Source organism: Rana temporaria, chromosome 2, assembly GCF_905171775.1.
Source record: "Rana temporaria chromosome 2, aRanTem1.1, whole genome shotgun sequence".
In the NCBI taxonomy this organism is placed as follows: Eukaryota; Metazoa; Chordata; class Amphibia; order Anura; family Ranidae; genus Rana; species Rana temporaria.
In genome coordinates, this window is record NC_053490.1 from 255,230,758 (window position 1) to 255,257,095 (window position 26,338).

General features: G+C 48.2%; 1 protein-coding gene across 1 annotated transcript in view; it reads left to right on the forward strand.

Annotated features, from left to right (window-relative positions):
* The window catches only part of LOC120926665 (multidrug and toxin extrusion protein 2-like), a 217,659-nt gene that overhangs the window by 48,537 nt on the left and 142,784 nt on the right, over positions 1–26,338 (forward strand). The window contains exons 2-3 of the mRNA XM_040336789.1: positions 14,528–14,629; positions 19,539–19,607. Coding sequence (XP_040192723.1) covers positions 14,528–14,629; positions 19,539–19,607 — 171 coding nt within the window. The remainder of the gene's footprint in view (positions 1–14,527; positions 14,630–19,538; positions 19,608–26,338) is intronic.

The following is a 26,338-nucleotide window of genomic DNA, read 5'->3' on the forward strand; positions in this document are numbered from 1 at the left end:
GGTGTTTGATGTTTAGGGTATAGGTGGAGATGAACTCCGTCAACGACGTGAGAAGGTGGGTTTTTGGACCTGGTGGTCTATAGCAAAGTAGAATATGGACCGTGTCTTGGGGATTTGCAGAGTGAGGGTTTCCATGAATGAAAGCGAGTATTGAAGGACTGGTTTGGTGATCGAGAGGTGAATCTTGTGGATCACCGCCAGGCCCCACCCTCTTTGCCCCACTCTGTTTTGCATTTGAATGCAGTAATGTGCTGGCACCAGTTCTCCTAGAATGGTGTTGCAGTCAGCTGTGAGACAGCTTTCTGTGATAAAGAGGCAGTCTAAGTCGTGTTGAAGGATGAAATCATGGATTTCTTGTCGGGGGTTTTACTGCCGATCTTGTGTTGACTAGGGATGAGCTCCGCGTTCGATTCGAACGTATGTTCGAATCGAACATCGGTCGTTCGATCGTTCGTCGAAAATCGAACAAAACGGGTCGTTCGCGCCAAATTCGAATGACACAAAACGTCCCATAATTCACTGGGGCGTTGAGCGCTGATGATTGGCCAAGCATGCTGTATGTCCCGCATGCTTGGCCAATCACAGCGCTCAAAAAACGAAGAGCCATAATTGGCCAAAGCCAGGGTGGCTTTGGCCAATTATGGCTCAGGGGGATTAGTACACGCCCCCCACTATAAAAGGCAGCCTGCACGGCTGCCTAGTGTAGTGTGTTGGCGGTTCTAGAGAAGATCAGTCAGTCAGACAGAGAGAGATAGAGAGATAGAGACACAGTGTCTTAACCAGATAGATAGATAGATAGATAGATAGATAGATAGATAGATAGATAGATAGATAGATAGATAGATAGATAGATAGAGTAGTTAAAAGTACAGTTTGTAGAGAATATATTCACATCCTTAGGCGTTGTCAATATATTTATAAACTGTACAGCTCAGCTAGTTTATCTATTAGTATCTGTCAGGCAGGAGATTGTTCTACATGCAGCGCTCTAACGTGTTGTATTGCCTGCATTAGGGATTTACTTTAAATATAATTATTCTGTGTTATTTAACGTGTGCTAGTTAATTGCACACACAGACGCATTACCTGTTACTGCACGAGTGCAATTTATTTGCACAGAAGCGCAGTCGCTGTTAATGCAACTGGGCTATTGAATTGCACAGAAACGCAGTCGCTATTACTGCGTGCGTGCTGTTTAATAGCAACTAAAGGCAGTTGGTGTCACTGCGTGCGTGCTGTTAAATCGCATTTGACCGCAGTCGCTATTACTGCGTGCGTGCTGTTTAATAGCAACTAAAGGCAGTTGGTGTCACTGCGTGCGTGCTATTAAATCGCATTTGACTGCAGTCGCTATTACTGCGTGCGTGCTGTTTAATAGCAACTAAAGGCAGTTGGTGTCACTGCGTGCGTGCTGTTAAATCGCATTTGGCCGCAGTCGCTATTACTGCGTGCGTGCTGTTTAATAGCAACTAAAGGCAGTTGGTGTCACTGCGTGCGTGCTGTTAAATCGCATTTGACCGCAGTCGCTATTACTGCGTGCGTGCTGTTTAATAGCAACTAAAGGCAGTTGGTGTCACTGCGTGCGTGCTGTTAAATCGCATTTGACCGCAGTCGCTATTACTGCGTGCGTGCTGTTTAATAGCAACTAAAGGCAGTTGGTGTCACTGCGTGCGTGCTGTTAAATCGCATTTGACCGCAGTCGCTATTACTGCGTGCGTGCTGTTTAATAGCAACTAAAGGCAGTTGGTGTCACTGCATGCGTGCTGTTAAATCGCATTTGACCGCAGTCGCTATTACTGCGTGCGTGCTGTTTAATAGCAACTAAAGGCAGTTGGTGTCACTGCGTGCGTGCTGTTAAATCGCATTTGACCGCAGTCGCTATTACTGCGTGCGTGCTGCTTAATAGCAACTAAAGGCAGTTGGTGTGACTGCGACTATTTTGTTACTTTACACTTGAGCCAAGTCGCTCTTACTGTGTGGTTGCTGTTTAATACCATCTGAACGCAGTTGGTGTGACAGCGACTATTTTCTTACTTTACACTTGAGCCAAGTCGCTCTTACTGTGTGGTTGCTGTTTAATACCATCTGAAAGCAGTTGGTGTGACAGCGACTATTTTGTTACATAACACTTGAGCCAAGTCGCTCTTACTGTGTGGTTGCTGTTTAATACCATCTGAACGCAGTTGGTGTGACATCGACTATTTTGTTACTTTACACTTGAGCCAAGTCGCTCTTACTGTGTGGTTGCTGTTTAATACCATCTGAAAGCAGTTGGTGTGACTGCGACTATTTTGTTACTTTACACTTGAGCCAAGTCGCTCTTACTGTGTGGTTGCTGTTTAATACCATCTGAACGCAGTTGGTGTGACAGCGACTATTTTGTTACATAACACCTGAACGCATAACTATGGCTGGAAGGACAAAGAGAGGCAGAGAGTCACGAGGGCAAGCAGGCTCTGCATCTAGAGGTAACGCTGGTGATGGATGTGGTGCATCCTCTTCAGCACGTGGCCGTGGCCGCTCGTCCTTCTTTTCGGGAGCTGGCCGTGTTGAGCCTCAACATGCTGAGAAATTAGTTGAGTGGATGACCAAGCCGTCCTCATCCTCCTCATCCTCTCTCACACAGACTGATTATAGTTTGTCTGGCAAAGCAGCTGCCAAGGCGTCCTCTACCCTCTGCACAATGGGATCACACAATCCTTCCCTAGTCCCACCGTGTCCTCCTGAGGAGTCCCCCGAACTGTTTCAACACAGTGTTGGGTACATGCTAGCTGAAGATGCACAGCGTTTTGAAGACTCCGATGACGGAACACTGATAGAGGAAGGCATTGATGTGAGCCCAGGGAGAGGGGGTGGCCGAGAGGGACAACAATCTGGGAGTGATGTTCCCCCAGCTGGAGCATACTGCCAGGTTGTCGCCAGTGATGATGAGGAGGGAGGGGATGATGAGGTCATTGACTCTACCTGGGTGCCTGGTAGGAGAGAGGAGGAGGAGGAAGAGGACGAGGCACAGGCACATCTTCAAAGAGGCAGAAAGCCCTCCAGGGGTCAGCTTAAGGGCAGTACACCAACTGCATTACGTGGCGCTGCTGTGTCTCAACGGTACAGCAAAAGTTCTTTGGTGTGGGCCTTTTTGAAACCTGTCCATCAGATGCTACCTTTGCTGTTTGCAACATATGTCTCAAGCGTATCTCGCGTGGCCAAAACATCACCCGCTTGGGCACCACATGCTTGTCCAGACATATGTCGACCTGCCATGCAGCTCGTTGGCAGGCATACCAGAAAGACCCACACCAAAGACCAAAGCGGTCCTCCCCTTGCCCTTCTGTGACCTCAAACCCCACTAGACCCCTAGTCCTCTCTGCAGCCTGCACCGAAGGTGTAGAAATAGGTGTGTCACAACGTAGTAGTGGTAGTACATCCGGCCAATCTACTGATATTACCAGACAAATTTCCCTGCCCCAGCTGCTGCAGCGCCGAAAGAAGTACGCTCCCAGCCATCCACATGCCCAGCGGTTGAATGCTAGCTTAGCAAAATTGCTAGCACTTCAACTGCTACCTTTTCAGTTGGTAGATTCTGCCCCCTTCCGTGAGTTTGTGGAATGTGCAGTACCTCAGTGGCAAGTACCCAAACGCCACTTTTTTTCACGGAAGGCGATTCCGGCTCTCTACCGGCATGTGGAAGGCAATGTCCATACCTCGCTGGACAGGGCGGTCAGTGGTAAGGTGCATCTTACCGCTGACTCATGGTCCAGCAGGCATGGACAGGGACGTTACCTGTCTTTTACGGCCCATTGGGTGACTCTGCTGGCAGCTGGGAAGGACGCAGGTCAAGGCACAGTAGTTTTGGAGGTTGTTCCACCACCACGCCTCCAAAACACTACAACTGCTTGTGACACACCTCTCTCCTCCACCCCCTCCTCTTCTTCTTCCTCTGTGGCCTCTTCCTGTGGTGATGTTGGCTCAGAACCAGCCGTGCTCCGTAGGCGTACGACGGGCTACGCAGGAATGCAGGCCAAGAGATGCCATGCGGTCCTAGAGCTGGTGTGCTTGGGAGACAGGAGCCACACTGGGGAAGAGGTTCTTTCAGCTCTGCAGGGGCAGGCTCAGAGGTGGTTGACGCCACGCCAGCTGAAGCCTGGAATGGTGGTCAGCGATAATGGCACCAACCTCCTCTCTGCCCTGCGACGTGGAAAACTCACCCATGTGCCCTGTTTTGCGCATGTTCTCAATTTGGTGGTGCAGCGGTTCTTGGGCAGGTACCCTGGCTTACAGGATGTCCTGAGGCAGGCCAGGAAAGTCTGTGTGCATTTCCGGAGGTCATATAATGCCACTGCTCGGCTGACAGACCTCCAGAGGGAATACAACCTGCCCAAGAACCGCCTAATCTGTGACATGCCCACCAGATGGAACTCTACGTTGGCCATGCTGCAGCGGCTGCACACGCAGCAGAGGGCCATCAATGAGTACCTGTGCCAATATGGCAGCAGAACTGGCTCAGGGGAGCTTGGGTTTTTTTCACCACGCCAGTGGGCCTTGATCAGGGATGCATGCACTGTCCTGTCACCATTTGAGGAGGCCACGAGGATGGTGAGCAGTGACAGTGCATGCATCAGTGAGACTGTCCCGCTTATTCACATGTTGGAGCACACCCTACGTGGAATAATGGACAGGGCCCTTGAGGCAGAACAGAGGGAGGAAGAGGAGGACTTCCTTACCTCTCAAGGCCCCCTTTATCCAGACACTGTTCCTGCTTGCCCACCTGGAACACAGGAAGAGGAGGAGGAGGATGAGGAAGAGGAGGAGGAGGAGGAGGATTGTATCAGCAGCATGGAGGTGGAGCCTAGCACTCAGCATCAACAGCAGCAGTCTTCAAGGGATCATTTACAGTCCCAAGGAACACGTGGACTTTTACGTGGCTGGGATGAGGTGGCTGAGGATCCTGTCGTCCTCAGTGACCCAGAGGACTGTGCCCCGAATGCCTCTGCAAACCTACGCTGCATGGCCTCCCTGATTCTGCAAAGCCTGCGTAAGGATCCTCGTGTACGTGCTATCAAGGAGAGGGATCATTACTGGCTGGCAACTCTCCTTGATCCACGTTACAAGAGTAAGGTAACGGATCTTATGTTGCCATCGCAGAGGGAGCAGAAGATGAAACTACTGCGGGAGGCCTTGCAGAAGGGTCTGTGCAATGCGTTCCCAGAACCGGGGGGATTACCAAAACCTGGCCCTGGACAACGTCTTGCTGAGGCTTCGGTGAGTCAGAGAAGGAGCGGTGGAGAAGGTGGCCGTCTGACCGATGCGTTCAGACAATTTTTTAGTCCGCAGCCCCAAGGTCTGACCAGTTCCAGCAACCATCGCCAGCGTCTGGTTTACATGGTCCGGGAATACCTAGCGGCAAGATCCGACTTGGACACCTTCCCCACGAAAAATCCTCTGGCTTACTGGGTCTTGAGGATGGATCACTGGCCAGAGCTTGCACAGTACGCAATTGAGCTACTGGCTTGCCCTGCATCCAGTGTTCTTTCAGAACGTACATTCAGTGCTGCTGGAGGCTTTGTGACCGATCACAGGGTACGCCTCTCCACCGACTCTGTTGATCGACTGACCTTCATCAAAATGAATCAGGCTTGGATCAACACCGGCTACCAAGCACCTGATGCTGATGTTACTGAATAAGAATTTTGTGTTGAAATATCAGATCCCTTTGAGACTGCTGATGCTGAGTGACTGTCCTGTTGTGCTGCTGATGGAATATCCTTCTCCTCCTCACTTTTCATGCTGTTAGCTAGTAAGAAATTTTGTTTTTCTGTGCTCCGCCACCAGTGCCTAAGGCCTAATTTTTCTGCCCCTGTTTAACAGGGGCGCCTAATAACAATTTTTGATGCAATACTTTGCACGTGGCCTAAGGCACAATTTTTGTGCCCCTGTGTAACAGGGGCGTCTAATAACAATTTTTGATGCAATACTTTGCACGTGGCCTAAGGCACAATTTTTGTGCCCCTGTGTAACAGGGGCGCCTAATAACAATTTTTGATGCAATACTTTGCACGTGGCTCCTTGTTGCGCTCCAATTACAGATATTGGGAGGGGTTGCAGTGTTATGTTGCACCTACAGACACATTTTTATGCCCCTGTGTAACAGGGGCGCCTAATAACAATTTTTGATGCAATACTTTGCACGTGGCCTAAGGCACAATTTTTGTGCCCCTGTGTAACAGGGGCGCCTAATAACAATTTTTGATGCAATACTTTGCACGTGGCTCCTTGTTGCGCTCCAATTACAGATATTGGGAGGGGTTGCAGTGTTATGTTGCGCCTACGGACACATTTTTATGCCCCTGTGTAACAGGGGCGCCTAATAACAATTTTTGATGCAATACTTTGCACGTGGCTCCTTGTTGCGCTCCAATTACAGATATTGGGAGGGGTTGCAGTGTTATGTTGCGCCTACGGACACATTTTTATGCCCCTGTGTAACAGGGGCGCCTAATAACAATTTTTGATGCAATACTTTGCACGTGGCTCTTTGTTGCGCTCCAATTACAGATATTGGGAGGGGTTGCAGTGTTATGTTGTGCCTACGGACACATTTTTATGCCCCTGTGTAACAGGGGCACCTAATAACAATTTTTGATGCAATACTTTGCACGTGGCTCCTTGTTGCGCTCCAATTACAGATATTGGGAGGGGTTGCAGTGTTATGTTGCGCCTACGGACACATTTTTATGCCCCTGTGTAACAAGGGCGCCTAATAACAATTTTTGATGCAATACTTTGCACGTGGCTCCTTGTTGCGCTCCAATTACAGATATTGGGAGGGGTTGCAGTGTTATGTTGCGCCTATGGACACATTTTTATGCCCCTGTGTAACAAGGGCGCCTAATAACAATTTTTGATGCAATACTTTGCACGTGGCTCCTTGTTGCGCTCCAATTACAGATATTGGGAGGGGTTGCAGTGTTATGTTGCGCCTACGGACACATTTTTATGCCCCAGTGTAACAGGGGCACCTAATAACAATTTTTGATGCAATACTTTGCACGTGGCTCCTTGTTGCGCTCCAATTACAGATATTGGAAGGGGTTGCAGTGTTATGTTGCGCCTATGGACACATTTTTATGCCCCTGTGTAACAAGGGCGCCTAATAACAATTTTTGATGCAATACTTTGCACGTGGCTCCTTGTTGCGCTCCAATTACAGATATTGGGAGGGGTTGCAGTGTTATGTTGCGCCTACGGACACATTTTTATGCCCCTATGTAACAGGGGCACCTAATAACAATTTTTGATGCAATACTTTGCACGTGGCTCCTTGTTGCGCTCCAATTACAGATATTGGGAGGGGTTGCAGTGTTATGTTGCGCCTATGGACACATTTTTATGCCCCTGTGTAACAAGGGCGCCTAATAACAATTTTTGATGCAATACTTTGCACGTGGCTCCTTGTTGCGCTCCAATTACAGATATTGGGAGGGGTTGCAGTGTTATGTTGCGCCTACGGACACATTTTTATGCCCCTGTGTAATGTGTAATGTGCCTGGCCTGAACAGCGCACTTGGTTCTTAACACTTTGCACATTGATAGCTTGCACCAGCGTTGCCAGGGGCAACAGCATGCACTTCCCTTTTAACTTGGTTTAGTGCTGCCAGGTGTCATCTACACTAATCCACTGCAGACTCAGACTTTGGTGGCCTCTCCATACTTGCAGTCACCTATGCACTCATTGCACCTGTGTTGCTAGGGACAACACCAACTCTCTTTCTCTTTGGTAAGCTCTGTTCAGGCATGTTGGGGGTTCGATCAGGCGGAACAACCCCTCCAGCCACAGAGCTCTGTCTCTCATCTCAGCAAACCTTGCTTCCTTTTTGCGTTTTGACCGCCCCATCTCTGCAGTCAGACCAACAACGGGTTTTAACACAGTTCCTTTTTAACACAGGAAAATTTGGCGTACTGTCTCCAAACTTGCAAACAGCACACTTTCACATGCAGACTTCACACTTTGCGATTCCTCTTGAACCATCCATTCACTGGACCTTCCTAAGTGGATACATCTTCTCAGGCCACGCTGAGCTCACTTCCACAGGTACACCACCTGTATGCAACACAGTCCATCAATTGAACTCCAGTGCAATGCAGTTCGCCTGGCTGCCACACACAGCTAACAGCAGTTCACTGCAGAAAACTTTGACTTTTTGTTCACATTGGCTGCTCATCACAGCATTGCTGCAAAACACACAGGCCCGGATTCAGATAGCACTTACGCCGGCGTATCTCGAGATGCGTGGCGTAAGTGTAAGTTTGCGCCGTCGTATCAATGTGCCTTACCCACAGAACCAGATACGCCTCAAAATAGGCTTCTTCCTACCAGCGTAACTTTTCTACACCAGCGCGGCGTAGGCGCATATTTACGCTGGACGGATCTTCCGCTCCAATGGATTTTGTATTCAAATATGCAAATAAGTGAGATACGCCGATTCAGAAATGTACGTTTGGCCGGCGCAGGCTACGCGCGGTGCGCATAAGTGGAAAGTCCGGCAGAAAGTTACCCCTCATAAAGCAGGGGTAACTTTGCACCACACTTGCACAGGTCAGCTGGAGACGACCTGAGCAACAACACTTGCAGGACAACACATCTGTATGCCAACATGCCAGGGGCAGCCGTGGTCATAGCACTACTGCGTCGATGGGCACGTAGGAGGGCACGGGAGAGGATATTCCGCACGCACATAGACGTCTTTGGCATGGGGAAATTGGAGGTGTATCGCATCTTCAGATTCAGCCCTGATGCCATCCTGGAATTAGCCAGAACCCTGCATGATGACATCACCAGCAGGACACACCGCGTACATGCAGTGCAGCCACTGGTCAAGGTACTGGCAACACTGCATTTTCTTGCAAGTGGATCTTTTCAAAGAACAAGTGGAGTTGTGGCTGGTTTGTCACAATCCACCATGAGCAGATGTGTGCACCAGGTTGTCCCCGCAATCCTCAGACGCATGTCCCACCACTTCATCAGACCCACCGAGGAACATCTGCGGCAGAAGGCAATGGCAGATTTCTACAGAATTGCAGGATTCCCACGCACCGTGGGGGCCATTGATTGCACCCATGTGGCACTACGGCCCCCCCGTGCCACGGAGCACATATACTGCAATCGTAAGCACTGGCATTACATCAACGTACAGGTGATAGCCGATGCCCAATGCCTCATATGGCACGTCCGTGCCAAACACCCAGGGGCCAGCCACGACAGCTTCATATACCGTCAAAGCACCATCCCAACGGAATTTGAACAGAACGTGTATGGGAACAGCTGGCTGGTTGGTGAGTGACATGGGTGTCAGGCATGACTGTCCGACCCCATGATGCAGACAAGGGGCACATGCACGACTAACATCCTCCTGTCTTTTCCCTTCCAGGTGACGCGGCATATGCACTTGGACCCCATCTCACGACTCCATTCCGGAATCCCCAAACCAGAGGAGAGAGAAGATACAATGATGCACACGCACGTACCCGTGGAGTGGTGGAACGCACATTTGGCCTCCTGAAGTCCCGTTTCCGATGCCTGGATAAGTCTGGGGGGACCCTGTTGTATTCCCCAAATTTTGTGTGCCAGATCATCGGTGCATGTTGCATTTTGCACAACTACGCCATGAGAAAGGGCCTGGAGATTGACATACGTGATGACCTGACCCCCGAACCACACAGTCCCCCCCTAACCGAGGGTACCCAGTATGCTGAGGGAAGAGCAGTCAGGAGATGCCTCGTGGTAGGCTTCTTTGCAAGTTAAACACACACATTCATCATGGCACAAGGAGAATGCACGCATGCACACCACTGTGGTCCCTAGCACACACACCCCACATCCACATCATATTGGATTAGCCCAAGCCCATTCTGGAGTTGGGAGCAGCAACGCCGCGCCAAGGCTCCAATTATGTTGCTGAACATTCATACACCATTCACACGGGTCGTGGGGATAACTTCTCCCCATGACCGAGGGTGACAAACCTTACTGGCAGGAGTGTCACCCCCCACATTCACACACAAGTCACACTATAATCTGCACTACTCCCCGTGTGCAGGGATTAAAAAATAAATAAAAAACTCATAATCTGAATATAAATAAGAAAAACACTCATCACCTGAGTTAAAAAAAAAACAACTCAGCACTTGAGTTTAAAATAACAGAAAATAAATCATCGGTCCTGTCGTGGGCTATGCCTGGTCCCTAGGCTCCTGGGACGCAGTTGCCTGGGGCGAGCCTCAGGTGGGGGGGCTGGTGGTGGAACCTCCCCCAGTCTCTCCCTGGCTGCCTGGCTGCCCTCCAATGCCATGGCTATACAGTGGAGGTATAGATTGGTGGCAGCCTGCATCCGCAGCCGGCGGGTGGTGTTGCTGCGCTGTTGGCGCCTTGTCTATCTCCCCTCCTCACGGACAGCAGCTGCCAGGCTCCGGACCTCAGAGACAAGGCCAGATGTGGTGGCCTGCAGGTCCACCACACAGTTCACAAGGGCTGTGCTGTTGCCCACAACATCCTGCAGGCTCTCATTTATTGTTACACTCTGGCCAGCCTGCTGGGTGAGCGCCTCCTGCACAGCCACAGTGCAGGCAGCCTGGCTCTCGGCCGAGGAGGCCAGGCTATCTGCAAATCTGTGCAGATCACCCGCTAGAGAACCCATATGGCGGGTCTGCCTCGTCTGGTCCCTCGCAACATTATCTTCAAATTCCTCAGGGACTCCTCTGGTTTTCCAGGTAGCCTTCCTAGGGGCCGGCTGGAGGGGATCGTATCCCTTGAGGGGGTATCCCTGGAGGGGATGGTGTCCCTTGAGGGGGTATCCCTGGAGGGGATGGTGTCCCTTGAGGGGGTATCCCTGGAGGGGATGGTGTCCCTTGAGGGGGTATCCCTGGAGGGGATGGTGTCCCTTGAGGGGCTATCTCTCATGAGGGAGGAGGTTTGGGAGGCACCAAGTATGGGGGTCTCCTCTAGATAGATAGATAGATAGATAGACCGCATCCTCCTCTATCCCGACGTGCTCCTCCTCCACTTCCTCAACAGGTGAGGAGGGGTTACTCTCCACCATGGATGGCGTGGGTCGCCCATCAGCCAATGATGGCCCAGCTCCCTCCTGCACATCTGTGGATGACACAAAACAATTCACATGTTGGTGGACCCACACACTTGTCACATGTTCCCTTGCCCCCCCACACATGCTACACACCAGAAAGAAGATAAAACACACTTACCTGTCCTCAAGGGCTGTTCCCCAGAATCGAAGCCCTCCAGGCCCTCCACCAGCTGCCTATCCAGGAACCTGGCAACGACCATCTCCTCTGCCGTCAGGGAGATGTTTGCGGCTGGTCCTCCACCTGTGCCAGTGGCATGCCTCCTCATCACCACAAGTTTCTCCTTCACCAGTCTCCGCAGGTCGTTAATTTTTTTTCTTATATGTTTTGGCTCCCTAGCCGCCACACCGAGAGCATTCACCTGGGTGGTGATCTCAGCATAGATGCAGATTTTGTCATCCTTCCCAGTGGTGCCACTCTGTGGCCCATGGAGGCGGGCGCCGTGTTGGGAGAGGCCATCAATAATAATCGCCTTCTCCTCAGGACTAAAGTTGGTCATCCGCCAGTCACTGGAAGTCCCTGGTGCAGACATAATTCCAAAAAATCCAAAGATACAAAAGTACTAGCACCCAAAAATGCTTGTGTACTTTTGCACTTGACGGGCGCATGTCTGGGCGTATTTATGCACTGGGCGTAGGCAGTGGGCCGGCGTATCTTAGGGGTTATGCCGAGCGCAGTTGTGCGCATGCGCAGAGGGGGGTAGTCAGCCTGTCGTCGTCACTGCGCATGCGCCATTTAAGATACGCCCGATGTATCTCTCTGCAACACGGTCGGACCATCATTTGCATGGGGTGACGCCCACTTACACTTACGCCGCCTTACGCCGTGGAAAATATGTTCCGCTGGTGCATCTTGGTGAGTAATATCTTTCTGAATACAGTACATGCCTCTCCGCGCTGGTCCGGCGTAGCGGAAATAAGATGTGCTACGCCAAGTTTGAGAGGCTAGTGCTGTATTCAGAAAGCACTTACCTCAAAACTTGCGGCGGCGTATCGTAAATCCCCCGGCGGAATTCAAATTCTGCAGCTAGGGTGAGTGTAGTATTTAAATCAGGCGCGTCCCCACGCCGATTTAACTGCGCATGCGCCGTCCGCAAATTTTCCTGGTGTGCACTGCTCCCAATGACGTCGTAAATTACGTCCATCCGTATTCGCGAACGACTTACGCAAACAACGTAAAAATTCAAAACTCGGCGGGAACGACGGCCATACTTAACATAGGATACGCCGCATATAGCAGGGGTAACATCCACCGGAAAAAGCCGAACGCAAACGACGTAAAAAAATAACGACGGGCGGGCGTTCGTTTCTGAATCGGCGGAAATCGGAATTTGCATATTCGTCGCGTAAAAAACCGAAGCACCACCTAGCGGCCGGCGGGGAATTGCAGCCTAAGATCCGACGGTGAAAGTCACTTACACCTGTCGGATCTTAGGGAGATCTATGCGGAACCTGATTCTATGAATCAGCCGCATAGATCCGACCGTCGGATATCAGAGATACGATGGCGTATCAGGGGATACACCGTCGTATCTCTATCTGAATCTCCCCCACTGTTTTTTCGGTATGCGAGGATCGGGAACTCTTCCAAAACTGCCCACATTGTCCACCATATGTAAGATTGGGGTGATCAGACTCCAGCGGTAGGTGCGTTTTTTAGTGAGTACTTCCTGTCTGTTGGGTGGGGCCCTGAGCCATAGTCAGGTCAGAACTAAATAGCCCAACACACAGCTATGCAATCAGCGTACCTTTCTCTCCCAAATCTGGTGTAAACCAGCCATCGCACAGGGTCCCACCACCACAATATATATTTATTTTAATATATTTTTTTTGCACAGTGTTTGCACATTTTATTTGCACAGATATGTTAATTTAGGATGAGTTCATCATATTTGTAATGCTCTTTTATTGTGCCTCTTATGTGATTTATTATCTTATACCTAGCACAAAGATAGCACACTTTTTGTTGTTTGGTTGGAGCTAAGTATATGACTAGAAAACGGTAGCCTACCACTTCTTTATCAATGCTGCTAGGTTTAGTTTATAATGTGAGACTTGAAAAGTATGCACATGTAGCACCCTCTAGTGTGTGCTATATGTAGGATAGGTTTTGTAGTGTAGGAAAATTTAGTTTAGCTCAGGGCTAAGCCTGAGCTGTGAATCTTGGTCAGGGTTCAGTGATTCAGGACTGGATGACTCATCCTGACAGCTCCTCTGGTGCCTCCCCCTGGTCTAGAATGTTTAGAAACTTCTAGAGCTAGTGGGTAGAGGTTAGGAGGAGCTGCCAGGAATATTTATGAGGGCCTCAGCCAATCCCCAGTAAAGTCCTGGTAGGGGAGCTAGACTTACCTCATAAATAGGCATGGGCTGTGGAGGGTTTCAGTGTCCCACTTGGCTGCCCCCTAGTCTGGGGTGTGTGACCTTGTGCTGGGGCTTTGAGGCTGGAAGGATCTTGCCACAACACACGGATGGAGCTCTTCCTGGACACACAGGAGCAAGTGAGAGGACAGTGTGAGTAGCTCTACTGGGGACTTACACTGTCACAGGTAGCAGTTTTTCTCTGACGACAGCGGTGTGCCAAGTCTTCATCCCTTCCCTGGGAGATCTCCTGCAGAGTCAGTTTGAAGGACTGTGAAGGAAAGTTAGCCTGGAGGACTAGTGAAAGGGGCATCTGCAGCCAGGTGGGTTGCATACCTCCCAACATTTTGAGATGGGAGTGAGGGATACCTACTAACAAACGTATGTAGGCATAGGGCATGCCCCCTGCAACACCTCCTTAAAGGAGAATTAACCAAAAAAAAAAAGGTTAATTAAATCCACAAGGACATTTTTTTTACCACTACTATTCATTTATATTGACTTTTAAAATGTACAAATGCAGCAATTTAGAATTTGGATGAAAAGTTTAGCACTGGGAAACACCCTTTGAAAGATAAAAAGTGCATTGTATATACAAATATATAGATCAGACCAAAATGAGGGACAAATGAGGGGGAAAGAGGGACAGAGGGACATTGCTCCAAATCAGGGACAGTCCCTCGGAATCAGGGACAGTTGAGAGCTATGGGGTCGACAGTGCTTGAAAAGGTGGTGCTGGGAGGGAACCCACAGGAGGGAAAGTGCAAGCTGATCACTGTGTTCTGCTACACAACAAAGGGTTTTGAGTTCCTGCCTGGAAAGGGCCATTGCTAAATCTGACTGTGCCTGTCAGATTCATTTTTGGTGATCTAGCTGAAGTCTGCAAACAAGTAATGTGCAGAAGGATTGCCAAGGAGACTGTGTATAGACGGTATATAGACTGTGTATAGGAATGTGTATCACCAGAGGTTAGTCACTTTATTGGGTATATATGAGGGTTTACAACCACTTTAATGTAAAATACATTTTTCTTTCAGTTCTTATGTCAATTGATGGTATTCCTTGTAACGGTCGTGAGTTCCATATTCTGTGGCCATTTAGGAAAAAAGGAATTGGATTCTATTACACTTGCTTCTGCTGTAAGTATTCACTTCTTCATCCATTTGTCTTCTTCTCTATTAAAGAAGGTCTTTACTGTCAATCAAAACATTACAAGCAACTGCATAGTCTAAGTCCTAGTTTGTATAGTGGTATAAGGCAAATCATATTTGTGTATCTGTAATATTACAGGTATATCAGTAAAGATCCTAGTTAGTTTATCTTCTCTTCATGTATATCATGGCAGCATATCTGCCTGTACCTGTAGTAACACATCAGCACTTTTTACAATTTGGCACTGCGCTGTTTTAACTGGTAATTGCGCGGTCATGCAATGCTGTACCCAAATGAAATTTGCGTCCTTTTTTTCCCCACAAATAGAACTTTCTTTTGATGGTATTTGATTGCCTCTGTGATTTAAATTTTTTGCAATCTAAATGGAAAAAGACCGAAAATTTTGAAAAAAATATTTTCTACTTTTTGATATAAAAATCCAATAAACTCAATTTTAGTCACACATTTAGGAAATTTCTGAGAGGCATGTTGAGCCCATTGAATATTAGTGACTGAAAAATGACCAAAAAATATATATTTGTGGCCAGAGTCTTCACTGGAAATGCGATACCCTTCAATACCCTAACTACCAAAGTCTGAGGTGTGCCTTGGCCTAGCTGGTCAGTACGCTTGAAAGAGGGCATACCCTAAATGTATGAAGAAGAAGAAATGAACGATGTGTATAAGTATATGTGAAAATTGGGGGAAACGGGTGGGTGGGAACCCAGAATACGCACCAACGCAGGACCAGCCATTATTCACTGTGGCATGGCAGTGCATTGCTGGCTGATGATTGGTCAAGCATGCACTATGACACGCATGCTTTGGCCAATCACAGCGCGCAAAAAAACGGAGAGCCATAATTGGCCAAAGCCAGAGTCAATTATGTCTCAGGGGGTTTAGTACACGCCCCTCACTATATAAGGCTGCCTGCGTGGCGGCCTTGTGTAGTGTGTTGCGGCAGTGGTTTAAGATTTTGCCCATTCTTTTTTTGCAATATAGCTCAAGCTCTGTCAGATTGGATGGAGAGCGTCTGTTCTTCAAGTCTTGCCACAGATACTCAATTCGATTTGGGTCTGGACTTTAACTGGGCCTTTCTAAAACATGAATATGCTTTGAACTAAACCATTCCATTGTAACTCTGGCTGTATGTTTAGGGTCGTTATCCTTCTGGAAGGTGAACCTTTAGACTGGATTCACACCTATGCATTTTTAGCGCTTTTTGCATTTTGCAGATTTGTCCATTTAGTCCATTTAACATGGTTTCCTATGGAACATGTTCTGTAGTGTAAATCTGCAAAATGCAAAAATCCAGCCTTAAAGGAACACTAAAGGTTCGTTTTTTATTAGATCAACTGATTGCTGTAAGCTAGAGCATTTAAATATCACTTACCTAGTTTTTCCTTTTGACCTCCAAAATCCAGTAATCCAGTTTTGAAAATGCCATTTCCTGTCTCTCCTCTTCTTGCTTTCCACCAGCATCTGAGACGTTTTGCATGGTGGAAAGCAGAACGTGCTTGCCCCCTCCCTATGACTACAGCCCTGTGTGAAGATGCTCTCTTATCCCTCACAGGCATGGAGGCTAAGCCTAATGGGAACTGTAGTTCCCATTAGGCCGTGATGTAGCAAGAATGAATGTGCACCGCAAACCAGGAAGTCAGTGAGAATAACGATTCAGGAGTGCTGGAGGTGAATAAAACAGCTCGATTTCAACAGGTATCAAACTAATTATAATGCAAAACATTACTTTTTACTTTATCAGCTACTGTCAGACTTTAATTTAAGAGGAAAATATGTTTGTCTTTACAACCCCTTTAACTACTAGCCGACCAGCCACCGTCATTATACGGCGGCAGGTCGGCTCTTCTGGGCGAGAGCCCGTAGCTATACGTCCGCTCTTCGAGCGGCCACTAGGGGCGCGTGCGCCCGACTCTCGTGCGTGTGCCCGGCGGGCTCGATCGCCGCCGGGCACCCACGATTGCTCGTTACAGAGCGGGGACCGGGAGCTGTGTGTGTAAACACACAGCTCTCGGTCCTGTCAGCAGGGGAAATGCTGATCTTCTGTTCATACAATGTATGAACAGAGGATCAGTGTTTCCCCTAGTGAGGCCACTCCCCCCCCCACAGTAAGAACACACAGGGACATACTTAACCCCTTCCCCGCCCCCTAGTGTTAACCCCTTCACTGCCAGTGGCATTTTTATAGTAATCCAATGCATTTTTATAGCACTGATCGCTATAAAAATGCCAATGGTCCCAAAAATGTGTCAAAAGTGTCCGAAGTGTCCGCCATAATGTCGCAGTACCGAAAAAAAATCGCTGATCGCCGCCATTACTAGTAAAAAAAAATATTAATAAAAATGCCATAAAAATACCCCCTATTTTGTAAACGCTATAACTTTTGCGCAAACCAATCAATAAACGCTTATTGCGATTTTTTTTTTACGAAAAATATGTAGAAGAATACGTATCGGCCTAAACTGAGGGAAAAAAATGTTTTTTTATATATTTTTGGGGGATATTTATTACAGCAAAAAGTAAAAAATATTTTTTTTTTTCAAAATTGTCGCTCTATTTTTGTTTATAGCGCAAAAAATAAAAACCGCAGAGGTGATAAAATACCACCAAAAGAAAGCTCTATTTGTGGGAAAAAAAGGACGCCAATTTTGTTTGGGAGCCACGTCGCACGACCGCGCAATTGTCAGTTAAAGCGGCGCAGTCCTGAATCGCAAAAAGTGCTCTGGTCTTTGACCAGCAATATGGTCCGGGGGTTAAGTGGTTAAAGAAGAATGGCATGTCTGCAAAGAAGAATGGGCAAAAATGTCACTCTTTAGATGTACAAACCTGGTAGACACATACCCAAAAAGACTTGCAGCTGTAATTGCAGTAAAGGATGGTTCTACAAAGTATTAACTCAGGGGGGGGGGGGGGTCTTGATACAAATGCACTCCACACTTTTCAGATATTTATTTGTAAAAAAAAAAAAATGAAAACCATTTATCATTTACCTTTCACTTCACAATTATGTGCCATTTTGTGTTGGTCTAAGGCCTCATACACACGATCGATTAACCAGAGGACAACGGTCTGATGGACCGTTTTCATTGTGTGTGGGCCCCATAGGTTATTTAACCATCGGTTAAAAAAAAGTCAACTTGCTTTAAATTTAACCGATGAATTCCTAACCGATAGGTCAAAACCGATCGTTATTAGGCACGGCCATCGGTTAAAAATCCACGCATGCTCAGAATCAAGTTGACGCATGCTTGGAAGCATTAAACTAGCATTTACGTCACCGCGTTCTGACACGATCTGTTATTTAACCGATGGTGTGTGGGCGCGACGGACCATCAGTCAGCTTCATCGGTTAACCGATGAGAACGGTCCTTCAGACTGTTCTCATCGGATGGACTGATCGTGTGTACGAGGCTTAACACATAAAATCCCAATAAAATACATTTACACCTTTGGTTGTAACATGACAAAATCTAAAAAAATTCAAGGGGTATGAATACCTTTTCAAGGCACTGTACTTGTTCTTGTGCAGTGCAAAACTACCATTAGACCAGTCATGGGTTCTAGTCTTAGCCAGGTATGGTCTGTTTTGACCTGGGTTGAGCCAGGCTTGCCTAAATTAGCATTATTTCTGGATATGTGTCTCAAGTTGAGTGTTATGATTTTATCTTTCATTTTTTACTTGTTTTGTTCAGCTTTGCTCTTTGTGTTCTTGTTTGTTTCAATTTAAAAAAAACATGTATTTAATGGCTGGCTGCAACTGTGTTGTTGTGCCTTGTATGCCATGAGTTATAGGCATAGGCCCGGATTCACAAAGCACTTACGCCGACGTATCTCCAGATACGCCGTCGTAAGTACAAATGTGTGCCGTTTTATCTATGCACCGACCCACAAACTAAGATACACCTTAAAAAATAGGCTTCATCCGACCGACGTAACTTGCCTACGCCGGCGTATCGTGGGCGCATATTAACGCTGGACGCATGTGGCGCTCCCATTGATTTTTGATTCAAGTATGCAAATGAGGGAAATACGGCCATTCACAAACGTATTTGCGACTGGGCGCATAATATACGCGGTTTGCGTAAGTCGTACGTCCGGCGTAAAGTTATTCCCCATATATGAGGCGCAACCCATGCAAAGGTAAGGACCAGGGAACACAAGCCGTCGTAGTTTACGTTGTACGTGAATAGGGCTGGGCGTAGGTTACATTCACGCCGTAGGCAGTGATTCGACGTATCTTAGGCAGTTATTTCGACGTGATTCTGAGCATGCGCACGGGGATACGTCCACGGGACGGCGCATGCGCTGTTCGTTTTAAGTACGTGTCTGGCGCTCGGCCCATCATTTGCATTGGGTCACGCCTCATTTGCATGGATTACACCCACTTCCACCTGCGCCGGCTTACGCCTACGAAATATACGCCACGCTCGTGCAACGTTGGGGGTTTGGCTTTGTGAATTCCATGCTTGCCTCTCTGCGCTGCGTCGGCGTAGCGTAAAGGAAATACGCTACGGCGGCATAAATATGCGCCGATGTATGTGAATCCGGGCCATAATGTTTGTAATATGCAAAGCCATAAATAAAGAATCTCTATTTTTATACCTATTCCTCATGTGGAGCATTTGCTGTATTTGCACATATATGCACTCTACAAGTTTTTAAGCAGGAATTTACTCTCAGACCCTGATATGGTGATCATGACAACACATCTGAAAAGGTCATAGAAAAATGCATTATATTATTATGCAATAAGAATGCAACATTTCAGTATGTTTTTTGAAAGAACCGTATTATATTTGTCAAATAATTTTTTTACACCTCCTCTACATTATACATTGTAGTATGTCTAAATGGCTCACCATTCTATCTCTTTTACAGGTTGTAAATATGTCTGGCATAACATTTGGATATGGAATGAGTGCTGGATGTGGTACTTTGATGTCACAGGTATTTTGTTACATATTTTTTTTCCTCTTTATATCTTTTTTGCATATAAATTCTGTGACCCTTTAGCCAAATATACACATGGCCCCATCTGTTCATTTACTTTCTTCATCTGGCTCCATCTCTCCATCAGGATTGTTTTTTTTTTTTTTTTTTTGCACTATGCCGCCCTAGGCACACCAGAATGAGGATGCTCTTGTGCACAAGTTTTTTTGTTGTAAATGTAAAAAAGTGTCTGAGACAAGTTCTGCTTAAACCGGTGCAGTGGCAAACAATCAGCTTCCATCTTTCATTTTTTTCCCACAGCTTAGAAAATTAGGCAAATACTGAAGTTTATTTTAGAAAAAAAATGACTGATGAAATGCACAGAATGGTTTGCATTTTTTTTTTTTTGTTTAAAAACTTTTATTGCAAATGTAACAAAAAGTGATACAAGAAAGGGAGCATCATGGAGCAAATGTAGTACAGAAAAAGGGGGTTGACAATCAGAAATGGATGCTTCCTGCCTCTGCTGAAGGTCAGGATGCAGAGATCCTTCATGAATTGGACATTTTAAGATCTTTGAAACATTACTTTTCTCTGATTCAACACCCTAGAAAGGGTTACAGGTTGTTTGTTATTGCGAGTGAAATCAAGGATAGGACAAATGGTTTCTTCACAAGCTCACATGCTATATAGTCAAGCTCAGGGGTCCTCAAACTTAAGCCCGTGGGCCGCATTCAGCCCACCAGTATGATTTATTCAGTCCGGGGACTGCCCCTTTAACAAAGATGACAAAGATGACAAACATGACAGATCTGGACAAAGGGCGAGACCTTTTGAGTTAATAAGCATGTGATTGGTTACTGGGCAGCTGGACCCAAAATAAATCACCTGCCTTTCAATTGAAAAGTCCCGCCCTTTGCCCAGACCTGCCATGCTTCGCATCTTGTGTGATTAAGGAAGCAGAAGGGAGGGGGAGTGCTCTGATGTTATAGAAGGGGCAGCAGTGTAATATTGATGGGGGGAGTTTGTTGTGGGAGGAGTCTGTTGTGGGAGGAGTCTGTTATGGTTGAGTCTGTTATGGGGGGAGTCTGTTATGGGGGGAGTCTGTTATGGGGGGAGTCTGTTATGGGGTGTTTTGTGATACAGAGGAGTTTGTATTGAAGGGTTTTGTGAAGGGAGGCTCTGTGATGGGGGATCTGTTATGGGGGGACCTGATATGGGGGCACTTTGATGGGGGAGTCTGTGATGGGGGGATCTGTGATGGAGAGGAGTCTGTGATGGGAAGATGGGGGTCTGTGATAAGAGGAGTCTGTGAATTACTAATAAGTTTATATTGATTAAAATTGTTCTTTATTTTAAATATTGTATTGGTTTATTTTTGCACTACAAATAAGGGCCCAGATTTAGAAAGGAGTTACGTCGGCGTATCTCCAGATACGCCGTCGTATCTCCGAATGAGGGCTGTCACATCTCGGTGCCTGATTCGTAGAATATGTAAATTAGCTAGATATGCTGATTCACAAACGTACGTGCGCCCGGCGTATCAAGATACGTTGTTTACGTAAGGCGTCGGACCGCCGTAAAGTTACCCCTCATAAAGCAGGGGTAAGTCATGTTAGGTATGGACGTTGGAAACGTCCGAACAGCATCGTATTTTACGTCGTTTGCGTAAGTCGCCTGTGAATGGGGCTGGGAGTAGGTTACGTTCACGTCGACTAAGCATTGAGTGGGCGTAATTTACTTAGAAAATTCGATGTGATACTGAGCATCCGCGTGCATGCACCGTTCGATAAAAGAGCGTCATTTACGTGGGGTCACGAAACATTTACATACAACACACCCCCTACCAGCCTAGTTTGACTTAGGCGAGCTTACGCCGTGTCAGATACACTACGCCGCAGTAACTTAGAGCGCAAGTTGTTTCTGAATACGGGACCTGCCGCTCTAAGTTACGGCTGCGTAATGTATCTGAGATACGCTACGCCCGCCTAAAGATAGGCAGATCTTTCTGAATCTGGGCCAAGATGTATGCATAGGAATTTGTTCATATTTTTTTAAACTATAGTCCAGCCCCCCAACAGTCTGAGAGACAGTGAACTGGCCCCCTGTTTAAAAAGTTTGAGGACCCCTGGTCAAGCTGATCTAAAGATTATACAGGGCTAGGGATGAGCTTCGTATTCGAGTCAAACTCATGTTCGACTTAAACATCGTATGTTCGATCGTTCGTCGAATTACGAACGTTTTGGGCCGTTCGCACCAAATTCGAATTACGCTTCACAGCCCATAGTGCATTGCTGGCTGATGATTGGCCAAGCATGCACTATGACCCACATGCTTGGCCAATCACAGCTTGCAAAAAACGTAGAGCCATAATTGGCCAAAGCCAGGGTGGCTTTGGCCAATTATGGCTCAGGGGGTTTAGTACACGCCCCACACTATAAAAGGCCGCCTGCAGGTCGGCCTTGTGTAGTGTGTTGCATAGTTAAAAGAGAGAAGACAGCGAGAGAGAGAGAGAGAGAGAGAGAGTGTCATTTTTAGTAGGTAGTGTAACAGTAGGAGCTATTGTCACAGTAAAATGGACACAGGGTATGCACATTTGAGAGGTGCAAGACTACAGAGCATAGCTGTCGACTGGAGAAGACTGCTTTTGCAGCTTTCTCCAGGTTTTGGTATTTTGTCAGGGGGCTCTATAGTTTGGAGATTCCACAGTGTCTGGGGTAGGACAGAATCTCCAACCCTGTATTCAGGTTTTGTGGATGATCATCAGGGTGTGTGCTCAGGTGAGCACAGCCCTTTATAATGAGAGTGTAGGAAGATCTTATGGCTCCCAGTTGGAGACAGCTCCACATTAAGAGACAGGAGGTCTCCAGAAGTCAGAGAGGCTGTAAGAGACAGCCAGAAGCTTGGTGACTGCAAGAGGCAGAGCTGTAGACGCTGTCTACTTTGAGGAGTCCGCTGGTCTGGGTGACCAGGACAAAGCGCAGAAGTACAGTAGGTGTTTGTGATATTGTGCTTTTAGCACGACAGCGTCGCGCTGATACTCGGCGACATGGTGCCGAGATCTCGCCGACACCTCGCACTCACTGGAATAGTGACAGCACATCCCAGCAAGCGCGTCATAGAAGCGACGGGAGATCCGACTTGGATTCCCGCCAATTCTACACGTGTGCGGCGTTTGTTATGAATCCTGAGGGGGAAGTCCCCGCCGGATTTTAAATAAAAATCCGGCATGGGTCCCCCCTCAGGAGCATACCGGGCCCTTAGGTCTGTTATGGGTTGTAAGGAGAGCCCCCCCTACGCCGAAAAAAACGGCGTAGGGGGTCCCCCTACAATCCATACCAGACCCGTATCCAAAGCACGCTACCCGGCCGGCCAGGAAGGGAGTGGGGACGAGCGAGCGCCCCCCCCTCCTGAGCCGTACCAGGCTGCATGCCCTCAACATGGGGGGGTTGGGTGCTCTGGGGCAGGGGGGCGCACTGCGGCCCCCCCACCTCAGAGCACCCTGTCCCCATGTTGATGAGGACAGGGCCCCTTCCCGACAACCCTGGCCGTTGGTTGTCGGGGTATGCGGGCGGGAGGCTTATCGGAATCTGGGAGCCCGGCGCACCCCGGTTCTTCGTCTCGCTGTCCGGTGTCTTCTTCCGTGCTGTACGTCTTCTTCTCCTTCCGTGCTGTGATGAGTTCTTCTTCCGCGCTGTGACGTCATGTTCTTCACGTCTCTCCTTCTCCCGATGTTGACACGTCGCCTTTCCTCTCTGCAATGACGGGTGCGCGGGTGCATCGGACCTATATAGGCCTCACAGTCCCATCATGCTCTGTACCTACCCATGTGATACCTACCCACGTGGGTAGGTATCACATGGGTAGGTACAGAGCATGATGGGACTGTGAGGCCTATATAGGTCCGATGCAAGGCGCGCATCCGTCATTTCAGCGAGAAGGACCGGCGTGTCAACATCGGGAGAAGAGGAGAAGTGAAGAACATGACGTCACAGCACGGAAGAAGAACTCATCACAGCACGGAAGGAGAAGACGTACAGCATGGAAGAAGGGACCGGACTGCGAGACGAAGAACCGGGGTGCGACGAGTCAACAGCGGAGAGCAGCGAATATAGAAGGAGACCCCCCGGATAGCGGAGAAGACCCGTCGGGATAGCGGAAGAAGAAGAGCCCCGCCGAAGACGCCGGAGGAAACCCGCCGGGGGGGTGGGGGCTTTTTTAAAAGCCACCCCCCCCGGCGGTGGAAGAGAACCAGACGGCGGCCCCCACCCACCCGAAGACGTCAAAGAAGAAGCCCCCCCTGGTAAAAGAGCTAATAAAGAAGACAGGGGGCGGCCTCCGGAGCAGAAAAATAAAATATTTTAATACACTGTGTGGTTTATTTTTGTTTTTACCACTTTTCTTGCAGGTGAATGGGTAGGGGTACGATGTACCCCATACTCATTCACTTAGGGTGGGGGGCCGGTATCTGGGGGGCCCCCTTATTAAAGGGGGCTCCCAGATTCCGATAAGCCTCCCGCCCGCATACCCCGACAACCAACGGCCAGGGTTGTCGGGAAGGGGCCCTGTCCTCATCAACATGGGGACAGGGTGCTCTGAGGTGGGGGGGCCGCAGTGCGCCCCCCTGCCCCAGAGCACCCAACCCCCCCATGTTGAGGGCATGCAGCCTGGTACGGCTCAGGAGGGGGGGGGCGCTCGCTCGTCCCCACTCCCTTCCTGGCTGGCCAGGTAGCGTGCTTTGGATACGGGTCTGGTATGGATTGTAGGGGGACCCCCTACGCTGTTTTTTTCGGCGTAGGGGGGCTCTCCTTACAACCCATAACAGACCTAAGGGCCCGGTATGCTCCTGAGGGGGGACCCATGCCGGATTTTTATTTAAAATCCGGCGGGGACTTCCCCCTCAGGATTCATAACAAACGCCGCACACGTGTAGAATTGGCGGGAATCCAAGTCGGATCTCCCGTCGCTTCTATGACGGCTCTGTCTCCATCGCGGCAAGCCAGCTCGGCGCTGGCTCCCGCGATGGGGCTCGTAGGTGCTCAATCTCGCCGAGAAAGAGAGCGAGATTGACACAAAATCGGGTTCACCTACTGTACTGCTACAGAGAGCAAGGTGGGCTAGTATTTTCTGTTTTGTGATTGATGGAGAAGAACCCCCTGCGTGGGAAACCTTTGTTTGGACTTTTATTTTTGCCTTTTTAATAAAAAGGGGCTACCATGCCCTTAAATATAGTTCCTGACTGGCGTGGATCACTGGGAAAACGCATATACCACAAGAGCTAACAACCCCCAACCTTTACAGTAGATAGAGCAGGCAGGCAGGCTAGTCAGTTAAAGTTACAGTGTGTAGAGGATATATATGCATCCCAGGTGTTGTATATATATTTATACACTGTATAGTTTAGCTAGATCAGCTCTTCCTAATTTACTGGCAGGCAGGTGATTGTGCTAGCTGCAGTATTCTCACGTGGTGTATTGCCTGTGTCCTCTGCAGTGTGCACCATAAAGCTATGTGGAGTGTGTACTGCCTTTGTCCTCTGTAGTTTGCAGCTAAAGCTACTTGGTGTGTACTGCCTGTGTCCTTTGCAGTTTGCACCTAGAGCTACTTGGTGTGTGTGAAGGACTTTTTGCCTATGTGCTTCAGTCTAATGCTCTCCCTGCTAACTTAATGCTGTGGGTTAGAGGTAACAGGTGTTCATGTGTGATTCATCTCTCTCTGTAAAGACTGTTCATATGTTAAATAAGGCTAGCTTTTGAAAGGCCTTTAATTGTGTGATAACCCTGTCTAAAAACCTAGTGATTCTCAGAGGTGTTAATAGGTGTCAAACTGGAAGCAGACAAAACGTCTGCTTAGGAAACTCAAGTGTGTGAAGGTGGTTTGTTGTTTAAGGAATGTGCAGTGATTAGACATGATAATTGTCGGTCGGTGCCGACCTGTCTAGAATGTTTTAGTAATTAGCCTTAGTGTGTGATTAGGGGGGGGTGGAGATTTCATTGTTGCTTGAATGTCTTGGACTGTATAAAAAGCTGAGAAGAAAACCATTAAAGTCTGTGTTGTTCCAGCAGTAAGCTTGGCATGTGTGGCTTTCTGGGCGACTCCAGGGATATTCCTCCTCGTGGAATATTGGGGTGATTTTCGTTATGGGAAGAAGGGAACGTTGACGGGGATATCATTGTAATACCGTCACAACTGGTTGGCAGCAGCGGGATTTTCCCTTCTACTCTCCTTTACACCCGGATTCCAAGCAGACACTGGAAGAACTACTGGAAGTTCGTGGAAGGATTGCTAGCAACAAAACCAAGCGGGTCACCATAGGAGAATCAATGGAGCTAGACCAGGAGGACGGGATTGCAGCAACGCCAGCAGTACAAGAGATGGAGACACCAGTGATTCAGGAGGAGGAATCGCCAGCCAACAAGCTAATGAGAGAGAAGCTAGCATGGTTCGGTCCGAACCCAACGGCAGATGTGGTGCTGAGAGTGATGGAGCTACAGGAGGCTAAAGAAATAAGGGACGCAGAACTACAGTTAAAACTGGCAGCAGTCCGACAAGCAGCCGCACATTCTCCAAACAGTGAGTACAGCACAGCAGACACAAGGAAGATTCCGTTTAGCGCTTTTAAAGCTTTTGATGAAAAGGACTGTGAAATTGATAACTACCTGGCAGATTTTGAGAGACAATGTAACCTGCACCGAATAGCTAGAAGAGAGTGGGTTGCAATATTGTCAGGCAAAGCTTCTGATGCTTTC